This window comes from Kogia breviceps, chromosome 5 (assembly GCF_026419965.1).
Source record: "Kogia breviceps isolate mKogBre1 chromosome 5, mKogBre1 haplotype 1, whole genome shotgun sequence".
Classification (NCBI taxonomy): domain Eukaryota; kingdom Metazoa; phylum Chordata; class Mammalia; order Artiodactyla; family Physeteridae; genus Kogia; species Kogia breviceps.
The window spans coordinates 20,371,432-20,385,052 of NC_081314.1; the positions used below are offsets into that span (position 1 = coordinate 20,371,432).

The following is a 13,621-nucleotide window of genomic DNA, read 5'->3' on the forward strand; positions in this document are numbered from 1 at the left end:
TTCTTTTTTTATTAGTTATCATTGTGTTTGTCCATGAACACCATAAGGAACCAAGTTTCATAATTTCTAAATTTCCCAGAAAAATAACAAGAGAAATACATAAGAGAGAAACCCAGTGTAAAACCACATAAATCTCCAGACCACTCTGCACTGATATTTCTTTTTATAATGAATGCATACTTTCATACCCTCATGTAATGCACAAGATTATTAAAGAAATTAAGAATGTTAATAAAGACTTAAGAGAATTAATTTTTAAAAACTTGACTGACATGCAGGTATTAGTACATTTTCTTTATTAGTTTGCTGCAGTTGTTATAGATCATCTGTATTCATATAAAATTTAAAACCATTTCTGTTTTGGAGGTATTATGTTGGCAATTTAACATGTTATAAATTTTTTTTCAAATGTAACTTTCCTGGACCTTAAAGCCAGCAACTTCAGATTTTTATTGGAAGCAAGTCACTATTAAGAGAATGTATTAAATATATTTTCATTTAAATAAGATATGAGCCTTAATTAGTTTCATTTTCCCTTTTCATACTTTGCCACCAAGATTTCAGTAAAAGCATTTGAATCTTACTTTAGAAATTGTTCATGGCTTTTTTTGTATAAGAAAAGTTCATGTGTAGGAAAATATGTAATCACAATTATTTTATCTCCATAAATTACATCTTTGTTTTTAATATGTAGGTCATACTCTTTCCGATGTCAGCCATATTTCCAACATCAGTGCAAGTTACATAAATGAATCGATATGTAGTTCAGTTCTTAATAGCAAAGTGGAGCCTACACTTGAAAATCTGGATGTCAGTGCATTTCAGGCACCTGAAGATTTATTAGATGGTTGTCGGGTATGTCTTTATCTTGTAATAAATGCAGTAAGTGATAATATACTTTAGTACTTGTAACTTCACTTTGAAGACCCTTCAGAGTTGGGCTTATTCCTTATTTACATAAGCCCTCCACTCTAACTAAGCAGATGCACTCATTAGGCCATGTCTGTCTTTTAGTTATTAGGGGCTCTCTGACTGGGATGTACCTTCATCTCTCATCCATTAAAAGTTCATATCATTTTTTTCAACTCTTCTCTGAACCTTCCTAATAACTACCTTAATCTTTCCATCTACTGTGTTTTGAGAGCATTTAGTTTCTGAACCACTTAATGGATTTTTATTTATAGCTATCATTTATTAAGTGTTTATAATATGCTAGACCCTGTGCTAATTATTTCATATACGTTGTTGATACGTTTTTATATATAATCCCATTTAATTCCCACAAATAACTCTAAAACAGATAATATTGAGACTGATACTTAGAGGATTAAAGTTCCTGTTCAGAATCTCACAGATATTAAGTAGCCAGACATCTACTCCAAAGCCTATATTCCTAACCATTAGGTGCACTGCTTTGTTTAATATCTCTTGGGCTATTTTATTTTTTAGTGTCTGAGTAACTATCTTATAAGTGCCTTTGATGGGATCATCATATATATCTTCTAGAACTGAATACTTAATATATTCTTGTTTGTAGAATCAGTAGGCTAAGCATTAATTCTAGAGTAGCAAAGATTTAACCTTATTTTATTGTTAAGGAAATTGGGCAAATTACCTTCCTTTCTATACTTTTAAAACTTACCAGTTTACTAACAGAGCAGGAAGTGTGTTGTATAATCTTTTATCTAGACTATACTAATTCTGGATATGACTTAATTGTTATAGAAAAACATATGATTCCTCATTTTTGTTAAAGTGTATTCTAGTAATGGAGGTTACTTAGTTTGGGATATAAATGCAGTTAGGAATAGATTGGTCATTAAGAAGTTTTTTAAAGACACGTTATGTAAAATAGAGTTGAAGAAGATTGTTATATTGATTAAATTGGTTTAACTATATACATAACCCCGTCTGTGCCTCCAAAAGTGTATGTATACATATTGATAGTTAATAAGTTACTGCTTACATATCATCCTAAGCATTCTGCTTAGCTCTTTGACTTAAATTTTCTTGTTTAATCAACTCTGTGAAAAAGCTATCTCAATATATAAGTAAGAAAATTGGTTCAGAGAGTCTGAGTATCTTGAGGTGGTCATGTGGTTAATCATTGGCAGCTGAACCAAAATTTAAACCTAGCTTTTCTGAATTCAGGTGTTTAATGCCAGTTTATTTCTGTAATTACTTTAAAATTTAAAAATGGTAAGACCAATTTAAGAAGCTACCTGATTTTAGAAATTGCTATGCACTAATGTTCAGAAGATAATTGAATTATTCTGGCTTCTATTTTATTTAAAGCCTCAGAATACTTACCAAGTAGTGTCTACTGTAAAGTGTAATAATGGCTATGGGATTGTGAAGAAATGATAAAATTTAAGAATACTTTAAAATTCAAACCTTCAGAATATACTTCACTTTTTTTTTTTTTGCGGTACGCGGGCCTCTCACTGTTGTGGCCTCTCCCATTGCAGAGCACAGGCTCCGGACGCGCAGGCTCAGCAGCCATGGCTCACGGGCCTAGCCGCTCTGCAGCATGTGGGATCTTCCCAGACCGGGGCACGAACCCATGTCCCCTGCATCGGCAGGCGGACTCTCAACCACTGCGCCACCAGGGAAGCCCCTTCACTTCTTAATGTATCTTAAAATGTAAACAAGAGTTGTCTTATTTACACATAATGGATTTAGATATATGCTTTTAATAAATAGTTTTCTATTGAGAGAAATAAGCCATTTTAAATACATTAATCTGAAGTAAATGTTTTCTTTCTTTGCAGATCTATCTTTGCGGTTTTAGTGGCAGAAAGCTAGATAAACTGAGAAGACTTATTAACAGTGGAGGTGGAGTTCGTTTTAATCAGCTCAATGAAGATGTAACTCATGTTATTGTGGGAGATTATGATGATGAATTGAAGCAGTTTTGGGATAAATCAGCCCACAGGTTTTGTCAGTTTTTAATTCAAAGCAATTTCTACTCTGTAATAATTTTTTTTTAATTGCATGTCCTGGCAATTATGTAAACTGCATGGCAAGTGGGATTGTGGTCTTTATAGTTTAAACTAATATAAAACTATGTACTATTTTTGTAGGCCTCATGTAGTGGGAGCAAAATGGTTGCTAGAGTGTTTTAGTAAAGGTAATCTGCTTCCTGAAGAGCCATATATCCATGCTAACTACCAGCCAGTGGAAATTCCAGTTTCAGATCAACCTGAAAGTAAAACAACCCTTTTAAAAAGGAGGAACAGCAGCTTCTCTAAGAAAGACTTTGCTCCTAATGAAAAGCATGAGGAAGCTGATGAAGATCTGCTCTCTCAATATGTGACTAATAACCCAACCATAGGTAAGAAAGAGTGATTACAGTCATTAAATATTTTGGTAGCAGAATACATACATATGTTATTTCTGCCAGGTTCTCTAGAATTTAGTTAAACTAACGTTTTTATTCCCTTAAAGTTTTATGTGTGTAACTTCTTTTTTTTAAGCAGGCAAGGCTAAGGGATTCTGGACCTTCTGACTCCCTCTTCTTTCTTCAACTCACTTGTTCCTCTTAGATCTGTTTTATGCACAGGCATCACTTGGTTTGTGTGAGTTTGTAACACCCTGAGCTTTTATTTTAACCTTGTAACAAATGCCTGTTACTTGGTAATTGTGCTCTTTGATGGGTATAATGCTGCACTGTAGACTACCATCTCAGGATGTAGTCTCAATGTGGTAAGCAAAATTGCCAGTAAAGAGTTGTGGGCAGCATTTCTTATATTTTTATTCTTTATAGTTTGTTATTCTTCTCTCCTTTTGGCTTGTTCCTGCCCCCAACCCTTTTTTTTTTCTGTTGTGGTTTTATTTTACCTTGTTGCAGTTGTTTCAATTATAGTTTTATTTTTTTCTCATATATTTTTTATCTTTCTAATTGTATTTTGTTTTTTATTCTTTGATATTGTACTGCTCTGTCCCTCCCTTCCCCACCCCTCCCCCATGAGGCTTATGGAATCTTGGTTCCCAGGCCAGAGGTCAGGCCTGAGCTCCTGTGATGGGAGCCTGAGTTCAAACCGCTGGACTAACAGCGAACATCAGACCCCAGGGAATATTAATCAGAGTTACACCTCCTGGAGGTCCTCATCTCAGCAGCAAGACCTGGCTCTATCCAACTGCCTGCAGACTCCAGTGCTGGACATCTCAGGCCAAACAACCAGTAAGACAGGAATACAGCACCACCCAATCAAAAAAAAAAAAAAGAAACAACAAGAAAATACGTTGCAGACGATGGAGCGAGGTAAAAACCTACAAGACAAATAAATGAAGACAAAATAGGCAACCTGCCTGAAAAAGAATGCAGAGTAATGATAGTAAAGATGATTCAAAATCTCAAAAACAGAATGGAGAAAATACAAAAAAACATTTATCAAGGATCTAGAAGAAATAAGGAGCAAACAGTAATGAACAACACAATTACTGAAATTAAAAATACTCAAGGAATCAATAGAATAATTGAGGCAGAAGAACGGATAAGTGACCTGGAAGATAAAATGGTGGAAATAACTGCCAGGGAGCAGAATAAACAAAAAAGGAATGAAAAGAATTGAGGACAGTCTCAGAGACCTCTGGGACAACATTAAACGCACCAACGTTAGAATTATAGGGGTCCCAGAAGAAGAAGAGAAAAGAAAGGGACTGAAAAAATATTTGAAGAGATTATAGTTGAAAACGTCCCTAACATGGGAAAGGACATAGTCAATCAAGTCCAGGAAGCACAGAGAGTCCCAAACAGGTTTAATCCAAGGAGAAACATGCCGATACACATAGTAATCAAACTATCAAAACGTAAATGCAAAGAACAAATATTGAAAGCAGCAATGGAAAAGCACCAAATAATGTACAAGGGAGTCCCCATAAGGTTAACAGCTGATCTTTCAGTAAAAACTCAGCAAGACAGAAGGGAGTGGCAGGACATATTTAAAGTGATGAAAGGGAAAGACCTACAGCCAAGATTACTCTACCCAGCAAGGATCTCATTCAGGTTCAACAGAGAAATTAAAACCTTTACAGACAAGCAAAAACTAAGAGAATTCATCACCACAAAACCACCTTGACAACAAATGCTAAAGGAACTTCTCTAGGCAGGAAACAAAACAGAAGGAAAAGACCTACAATAACAAACCCAAAACAATTTAAAAAATGGCAATGGGAACATATCGACAATTACCTTAAATGTAGATGGATTAAATGCTCCAACCAAAAGACTGGCTGAATGGATACAAAAAGAAGACCCATATATATGCTGTCTACAAGAGACCCACTTCAGACCTAGGGACATATACAAACTGAAACTGAGGGGATGGAAAATGATATTCCATGCAAATGGAAATCAAAAGAAAGCTGGAGTAGCAATACTCATATCAGACAAAATAGACTTTAAAATAAACACTATTACAAGAGACCAAGAACACTACATAATGATCAAGGTATCATTCCAAGAAGAAGATATAACAATTGTAAGTACTTATGCACCCAACATAGGAGCACCTCAATACATAGGGCAAATACTAACAGCCATAAAAGGGGAAATCGATGGTAACACAATCATAGTAGGGGACGTTAACACCCCACTTTCACCAATGAACAGATCATCCAAAATGAAAATAAATAAGGAAACACAAGCTTTAAATGACATTAAACAAGATAGACTTAATTGATATTTATAGGACATTCCATCCAAAAGCAGCAGAATACACTTCTCAAGTGCTCATGGAATATTCTCCAGGACAGACCATATCATAGGTCACAAATCAAACCTTGGTAAATTTAAGAAAATTGAAATCATATCAAGTATCTTTTCCACCCACAATGCTATGAAACTAGATATCAATTACAGGAAAAAAATCTGTGAAAAATACAAACACAAGGAGGCTAAACAATACACTACTAAATAACCAACAGGTCACTAAGAAATCAGAGGAAATCAAAAAATACCTAGAAACAAATGACAATGGAAACACGATGACACAAAATTTCTGGGATGCAGTAAAAGAAGTTCTAAGAGGGAAGTTTATAGCAATACAATCCTATCTGAAGAAACAAGAAACATCTCAAATAAACAACCTAACCGTACACCTAAAGGAATTAGAGAAAGAACAACAAAACCCCAAACTTAGTAGAAGGGAAGAAATCATAAAGATCAGGTCAGAAATCAATGAAATAGAAATGAAGGAAACGATAGCAAAGATCAATAAAACTAAAAGCTAGTTCTTTGGGAAGGTAAACAAAATTGATAAACCATTAGTCAGACTCATCAGAAAAAAAGGGAGAAGACAAAATCAACAGAATTAGAAATGAAAAGTAACAACTGACACTGCAGAAATACAAAGGATCATGAGAGATTACTACAAGCAACTGTATGCCAATAAAATGGACAACCTGGAAGAAATGGGCAAATTCTTAGAAAAGCACAACCTTCTAAGACTGAACCAGGATGAAATAGAAAATATGAACAGGCCAGTCACAAGCACTGAAATTGAAACTGTGATTAAAAATCTTTCAACAAACAAAGCCCAGGACCAGATGGCTTCACAGGCGAATTCTATCAAACATTTAAAGAGTTAACACCTATCCTTCTCAAACGCTTCCAAAATATAGCAAAGGGAAGAACACTCCCAAACTCATTCTACAAGGCCACCATCACCTTGATACCAAAGCCAGACAGTGATGTCACAAAAACAGAAAACTACAGGCCAATATCACTGATGAACATAAATGCAAAAATCTTCAACAAAATACTAGCAAACAGAATCCAACAGTACACTAAAAGGATCATACACCATGATCAAGTGGGGTTTATCCCAGGAATGCAAGGATTCTTCAATATACACAAGTCAATCAATGTGATACACAATATTAACAAATTGAAGGATAAAAACCATATGGTAATCTCAGTAGATGCAGAAAAAGCTTTCAACAAAATGCAACACCCATTTATGATAAAAACTCTCCAGAAAGTGGGCACAAAGGGAATGTACTTCAACTTAATAAAGGACGTATATGACAAACCGACAGTCAATATCCTTCTCAAAGGTAAAAAACTGAAACCATTTTCTCTAAGTTCAGGCACAAGACAGGGGTGCCCACTCTCACCAGTATTCAATATAGTTTTGGAAGTTTTTCCCACAGCCATCAGAGAAGGAAAAAAAAAGAGGAATCCACATTGGAAAAGAAGAAGTAAAACTGGCACTGTTTGCAGATGACATGGTACTATACATAGAAGATCCTAAAGATGCTACCAGAAAACTACTGGAGTTAGTTGATGAATTTGGTAGGGTAGCAGGATACAAAATTAATGCACAGAAATCTCTTGCATTCCTATATACTAACGACAAAAAATCTGAAAGAAATTAAGGAAACACTCCCATTTACCATTGCAACAAAAAGAATAACATACCTAGGAATAAACCTACCTAAGGAGATAAAAGACCTGTTTGCAGAAAACTGAGACACTGATGAAAGAAATTAAATATGATACAAACAGAGAGATACACCATGTTCTTGCTTTGGAAGAATCAACATTGTGAAAATGAGTCTACTACCCAAAGCAATCTATGGATTCAGTGCAATCCCTATCAAACTACCAATGGCATTTTTCACAGAACTAGAATTAAAAATTTCAGAATTTGAGTGGAAACACAAAAGAACCCAAATACCCAATGCAATCTTGAGAAAGAAAACCAGAGCTGGAGGAATCAGGCTCCCAGACTTCAGACTATACTACAAAGCTACAGTAATCAAGACAGTATGGTGCTGGCACAAACACAGAAATCTAGATCAATGGAACAGGATAGAAAGCCCAGAGATAAACCCCCACCTATAATGGTCACCTTATCTTTGATAAAGGAGGCAAGAATATACAGTGGAGAAAAGACAGCCTCTTCAATAAGTGCGCTGGGAAAACTGGACAGCTACATGTGAATGAATGAAATTAGAACACTCTCTAACACCATATACAAAAATAAACTTAAAATGAGTTAAAGACCTTAAATGTAAGGCCAGACACTATCAAACTCTTAGAGGAAAACATAGGCAGAACACTCTGACATAAATCACAGCAGGATCCTTTTTGACCCCCCTCCTAGAGAAATGGAAATAAAAACAAAAATAAACAAATGGGACCTAATGAAACTTCAAAGCTTTTGCACAGTAATGGAAACCATAAACAAGATGAAAAGACAACCCTCAGAATGGGAGAAAATATTTGCAAATGAAGCAACTGACAAAGGATTAATCTTCAAAATATACAAGCAGCTTTTGCAGCTCAATATCAAAAGGCCCAATCCAAAAATGGGCAGAAGACCTAAATAGACATTTCTCCAGAGAAGGTATACAGATTGCCAACAAGCACATGAAAGGATGCTCAACCTCACTAATCATTAGAGAAATGCAAATCAAAGCTACAATGAGGTATCACCTCACGCTGGTCAGAATGGCCATCATCAAAAAATCTATAAACCATTGCTGGAGAGGGTGTGGAGAAAAGGGAACACGTTTGCACTGCTGGTGGGAATGTAAATTGATACAGCCACTATGGAGAACAGTATGGAGGTTCCTTAAAAAACTACAACTAGAACTACCATACAACCCAGCAATCCCACTACTGGGCATATACCCTTAGAAATTATAATTCCAAAAGAGTCATGTACCAAAATGTTTATTGCAGCACTATTTACAATAGCCAGGACATGGAAGTAACCTAAGTATCCATGGACAGATGAATGGATAAAGAAGATGTGGCCATGTATACAATGGAATATTACTCAATCATAAAAAGAAGCAAAATTGGGTTATTTGTAGTGACGTGGGTGGACCTAGAGTCTGTCTTACAGAGTGAAGTAAGTCAGAAAGTGAAAAATACCGTATGGTAACACATATATGGAATCTAAAAAAAAAAAAATGTTCTGATGAACCTAGGGGTAGGACAGGAGTAAAGACTCAGATGTAGAGAATGGACTTGAGGACACGGGGAGGGGGAAGGGTAAGCTGGGATGAAGTGAAAGAGTAACATTGACATATTTACACTACCAAATGTAAAATAGATAGCTAGTGGGAAACATCTGCCTAGCACAGGGAGATCAGCTCTGTGCTTTGGGTCCACCTAGAGGGTTGGGGTAGGGAGGGTGGGAGGGAGATGCAGGAAGGTGGGGTTATGGGTATATTCGTATGCATATAGCTGATTCACTTTGTTATACAGCAGAAACAATATTGTAAAGCAATTACACTCTGATAAATGTGCTAAAAAATTTATTATGGAGTATTTAATACATCCAAAAACATATAAAGAATAATTTAATGAGTAACTGTATACTACTAATCTAGCTATTAGAAAAAAATAAAATATTCTACTTGGTCAAAATTTTCCTGTGAATCCCTTCCCATTTTCTTTGTGGTTTACAACGTGTATATATCTGTAAGTAATATATACACTACTTGGTTTTGTGTGTATTTTAACTTACGTAAGTGATACATGGTATGTACTCTTGTGCTATACTAACCTCAGCATGAGAGAGATTCATCTCATCCAAATAACTGGTTATGAATGTACCTCACTGGTATATGAACATACCACAATTTATCTATTTTCCCACCTAAGGATATTTTTCTTGTGTGTTTTTTGGTTTGGCTTTGTTGTTTTGCCAATACAGTACAAACCGTACTGCTGAGATTGTTCTTATGCACATCTCTGTGCACATGAGCAAGAATTTTTCTAGGGTGGGCATGGCTGTTTCCTGGGATATGTACATATTCCACTTTCTTTCATAATGCATATTGCTTTCTGAACTGTTCTAGTTTACCACTTTATACTAGAACAATAGTAAGGATTCCTATTGCACATCCTTTCAACATTTAGAATTTCCCATGAGGCTTGAAATTCTTATTAATTTGATGGATATAAAGTGGGATCTCATTGTGGTTTTAATTTGATAACTGATTGCTAATAAGGTAGAGCATCTTTTTGAGTGTTGTTTGATGAATATTTTAAAGTAGTTGGATTTTTCAATCTGTTTTGTGGTTTGTGGTTTTCTATTTTATACAAGTTTTCCTATCTGAGGGTCATAAAGTTATTTTTATGTATATTTTTTAGAAGTCTTAAAGTTTTGGCTTTCCACATTATGTCTTCAGTCCACATGGAGTTGATTTTTATATTTGATAAGAAGCGTTAGATTACCCATGTGGATAATCACTTGTTTTCAAACTTTTTATTGAATAGGCCATCCTTTCTCTACTAATTTGCACTGCCGTCCCTGTCATTTATTAAGGGTCTGTTAAGTGGGGATCTGTGTTTAAGCTTTTTATTCTGTTCCATCGAGATACCGCACTGGTAAACCATCTTATTATAATAGCTTTGTGTAATATGTTTTGATATCTGATATAAAAGGACTCTCCAATTTTCTTTACAAAAGTGTCTTACCCTTTTTTGGACCTTTGCTTCTAATTTTAAAAATTAGTTTGTCAGTTTGCATAAATCAGTATGGGAATTTGGTTGGGATTGTATTGAATTTATAATTTGGAGCAGAATTGACATCTTTACAATGAAAAGATCTTCCTCTCCACGAATATAGAATATCAGCATACAGTTTATCTTTTTTTAATGTTTTTCAATAAAGTATAACTACATTCATAAGATCCTACACATGCTGTGTTATAACTATTCCTAATTTTTTGTTTTCTGTTTATATTATGTTCGTTGTTCTTTTTGATATTTTAATTCTTATGTCTTAAAATTACATTTTTAAACTTGTTTGCTGGTATATAAGAATGAAATATTTTTAATATTAGATCTCATATTTAAACTTTTCTATAGAACATTTTGGGTATTGAGTTTTAAGAAATTGTGGTAAAATATGCCTAACATAAAATTTACCATTTAAACTATTTTTAGGTGTACAATTTAGTGGTACTATATTCACACTATTGTGCCACCATCATTACCATTCATGCCAGAACTTTTTTATCTTCTCAAACTGAAACTTTATAGCCATTTAACAGTAACTCTGTATTCCTCCCTCTGCCCAGTTCCTGGCAACCATCATTCTATTTTCTGTCTCTGAATTTGACCATTCTAGGTAGCTCATATAAATGGACTTATACAATATCTGTCCTTTTGTGTCTTATTTCACTTAGCATAATGTCCTCAAGTTTCATCCATGTTTTAGTGTGTGTCAGAATTTCATTACTAATTAAAGTTGAATAATACTTCATTGTATGTTGGAATTGTCTGTTCCTTTCTGTTGATGGACACTTGAGTTTTCTCTGTGGTTGGCTATTGTAAATAATGGTGCTGTGAACGTCACTGTACAGATATCTGTTCAAGTCGCTGCTTTCATTTCTTTTAGCTATAGTCCCAGAAGTGGAATTGATAAGTAATATGGTAATTCTATGTTTAATTTTTTGGGAAACCACCTTGCTGTTTTCCACAGTAGTGTACCACTTTACATTCTCACCAGCAATGCACAAGAGTTCCAGTTTCTCCGCATCCTCACCAACATATTGTATTTTCTGTTTTTTTTTAATAAACATCATCCTAATGGGTATGAAGTGGCATCTCACTGGTGGTTTTGATTTGCATTTCCCTGATGATTAGTGGCGTTGAGCATCATTTCATGTTTTTATTGGCCATATATAAATCTTTGGAGAAATGTTTATTCAATTGGGTTGATTTTTTTTGTTCCTGAGTAGTAGGAGTTCTTTATGTATTTTAAATATTGATCCCTTATCAGATATATGATTTGCATATATTTTCACCCATTCTTTGGGTAACCTTTTCACCCTGTGTTCTTTGATGGACAAAAGTTTTAATTGTGATGAAGTCCAATTTATCTATTGTTTTCTCATTGCCTGTGTTTTTGGTGTCATAATTAAGAAATCATTGCCAAATCTAACGTAATGATGCTTTGCTTGTATGTTTTCTTCTAAAAGTTTTGTAGTTTTTATTCTTTAGGTCTTTGATCTGGGTATTACATACTTTTCCTGTGCTCATTAGAATTATCATATGGTTTTTTCTCCTTGGTGTGGTAAATTGCATTAGTAGATTTTACATTGTTAAATCAAGTTTAAATTCTTTTGGATGTGATATATTCATCTTTTTTTTACTGTGTTCAGTTTACTAATATTTTATTTAGGATTTTATCTATGCGGTGTGATATTGGCCTATAATTTTCCTTTTCCTGTTGTCTTTGTTGGGTTTTGTTATTATTGATAAAATGGATTGGTGAGTTTTGTTGTTTTTTTTTTCGGTACATGGGCCTCTCACTGCTGTGGCCTCTCCCGTTGTGGAGCACAGGCTGTGGATGCACAGGCTCAGTGGCCATGGCTCATGGGCCTAGCCGCTCTGCGGCATGTGGGATCTTCCTGGACCAGGGCATGAACCCGTGTCCCCTGCATCAGCAGGTGGACTCTCAACTGCTGTGCCACCAGGGAAGCCCTCTAGCTTGTTTTTATAGTAGTCTAAAATTCCCCTGGGCTTCTTCCTTCTTCCCATCTTACCACCTATATATAGACATCAAACAAAGTTGTTTTTTTCCTCCTAGATGTGATTGTGAACAATTTTAATGGCAAAATATTTTGGTTTTACATTTTATATTAGAAATATCTGTTTTAAAAACTACTTTCCAAAATGTTTTACAGTATCATGTCACCTTTATTTCCATCTAAACTTATTCATCCTCATACATCTCTATAAATTATAAATATACTGTTATCCCTTATTCCTTATAATATGAAACTGAGGGTCATAGAGTCTCCTGACCTACTGATCAGTAATGCTCTAGACAAAACTGCTTCTTCAGAGTGTCAGTAAGAGCAAATACTTGTATTAAGTAGAAATTAAAGTATATATAAATAGTAATTAGTTTAAAAGTGAAAACAGTCATATCTATTGGAAATGAAGATAGAAATAAGAAGATGGCACTATAGCATAATATTATGGACCCTGGAGTCAGACAGACTTCGGTTTAGATCTCATTTCTGCCACCTAATAACTGTATGCCTTTAGGTAAGTTACATAACCTCGTTAAACCTGGTATTCTTCTTGAAGAAAGGGTACAGCAAATAGATGCAGCAATAGAACGAGCTTAGTAGTATCATGACCATTAATTACATGCATGTAAAGCACTTAGGCACAGTGCCTATATAAATAAACGTTAAGAATCCTTGAATACCTTCCAGGCTTATTGGAATCCCATGAAGCAGGGCTTGGCAAACTGTTTTTGTAAAAGGCCAGACAGTAAATATTTTGGGCTTTGACAGCCACATTCTGTCTCTGTCACACATTCTATTTTGTTTTGTTCTCTTTTTGCAACCATTTAAAAATGTAAAAACCATTAATACGCAGACCATGGGCCCACTTTGGCCCCTAGGCTGTAGTTTGCCTATCTCTGCTGTAAGGCATTACCCTTCAACACAGCACCACTAGAGTTTTCAAAAACATACTAAGTTTATATGTCTTTAAACTTTTAGCATTGGTTTCATAGTATATATTGCATATTAGGGACTGCATTTTCTTTTTTTTTAATATAGCAAGTCAGTAGAGCAACTGCTCCTAATCTCTATTTTTATTTTTTTAATTTAATTTTATTTATTTTATTATACA

At 34.8% G+C, this 13,621-nt stretch overlaps 1 protein-coding gene across 2 annotated transcripts in view; it reads left to right on the plus strand.

Annotated features, from left to right (window-relative positions):
* Nucleotides 1-13,621, plus strand: part of TOPBP1 (DNA topoisomerase II binding protein 1) — a 78,016-nt gene that overhangs the window by 9,498 nt on the left and 54,897 nt on the right. For both annotated transcript variants that reach the window (XM_059065326.2, XM_067033776.1), the window contains 3 exons: nt 695-855; nt 2,772-2,935; nt 3,084-3,334. In XM_059065326.2, coding sequence (XP_058921309.1) covers nt 695-855; nt 2,772-2,935; nt 3,084-3,334 — 576 coding nt within the window. The remainder of the gene's footprint in view (nt 1-694; nt 856-2,771; nt 2,936-3,083; nt 3,335-13,621) is intronic.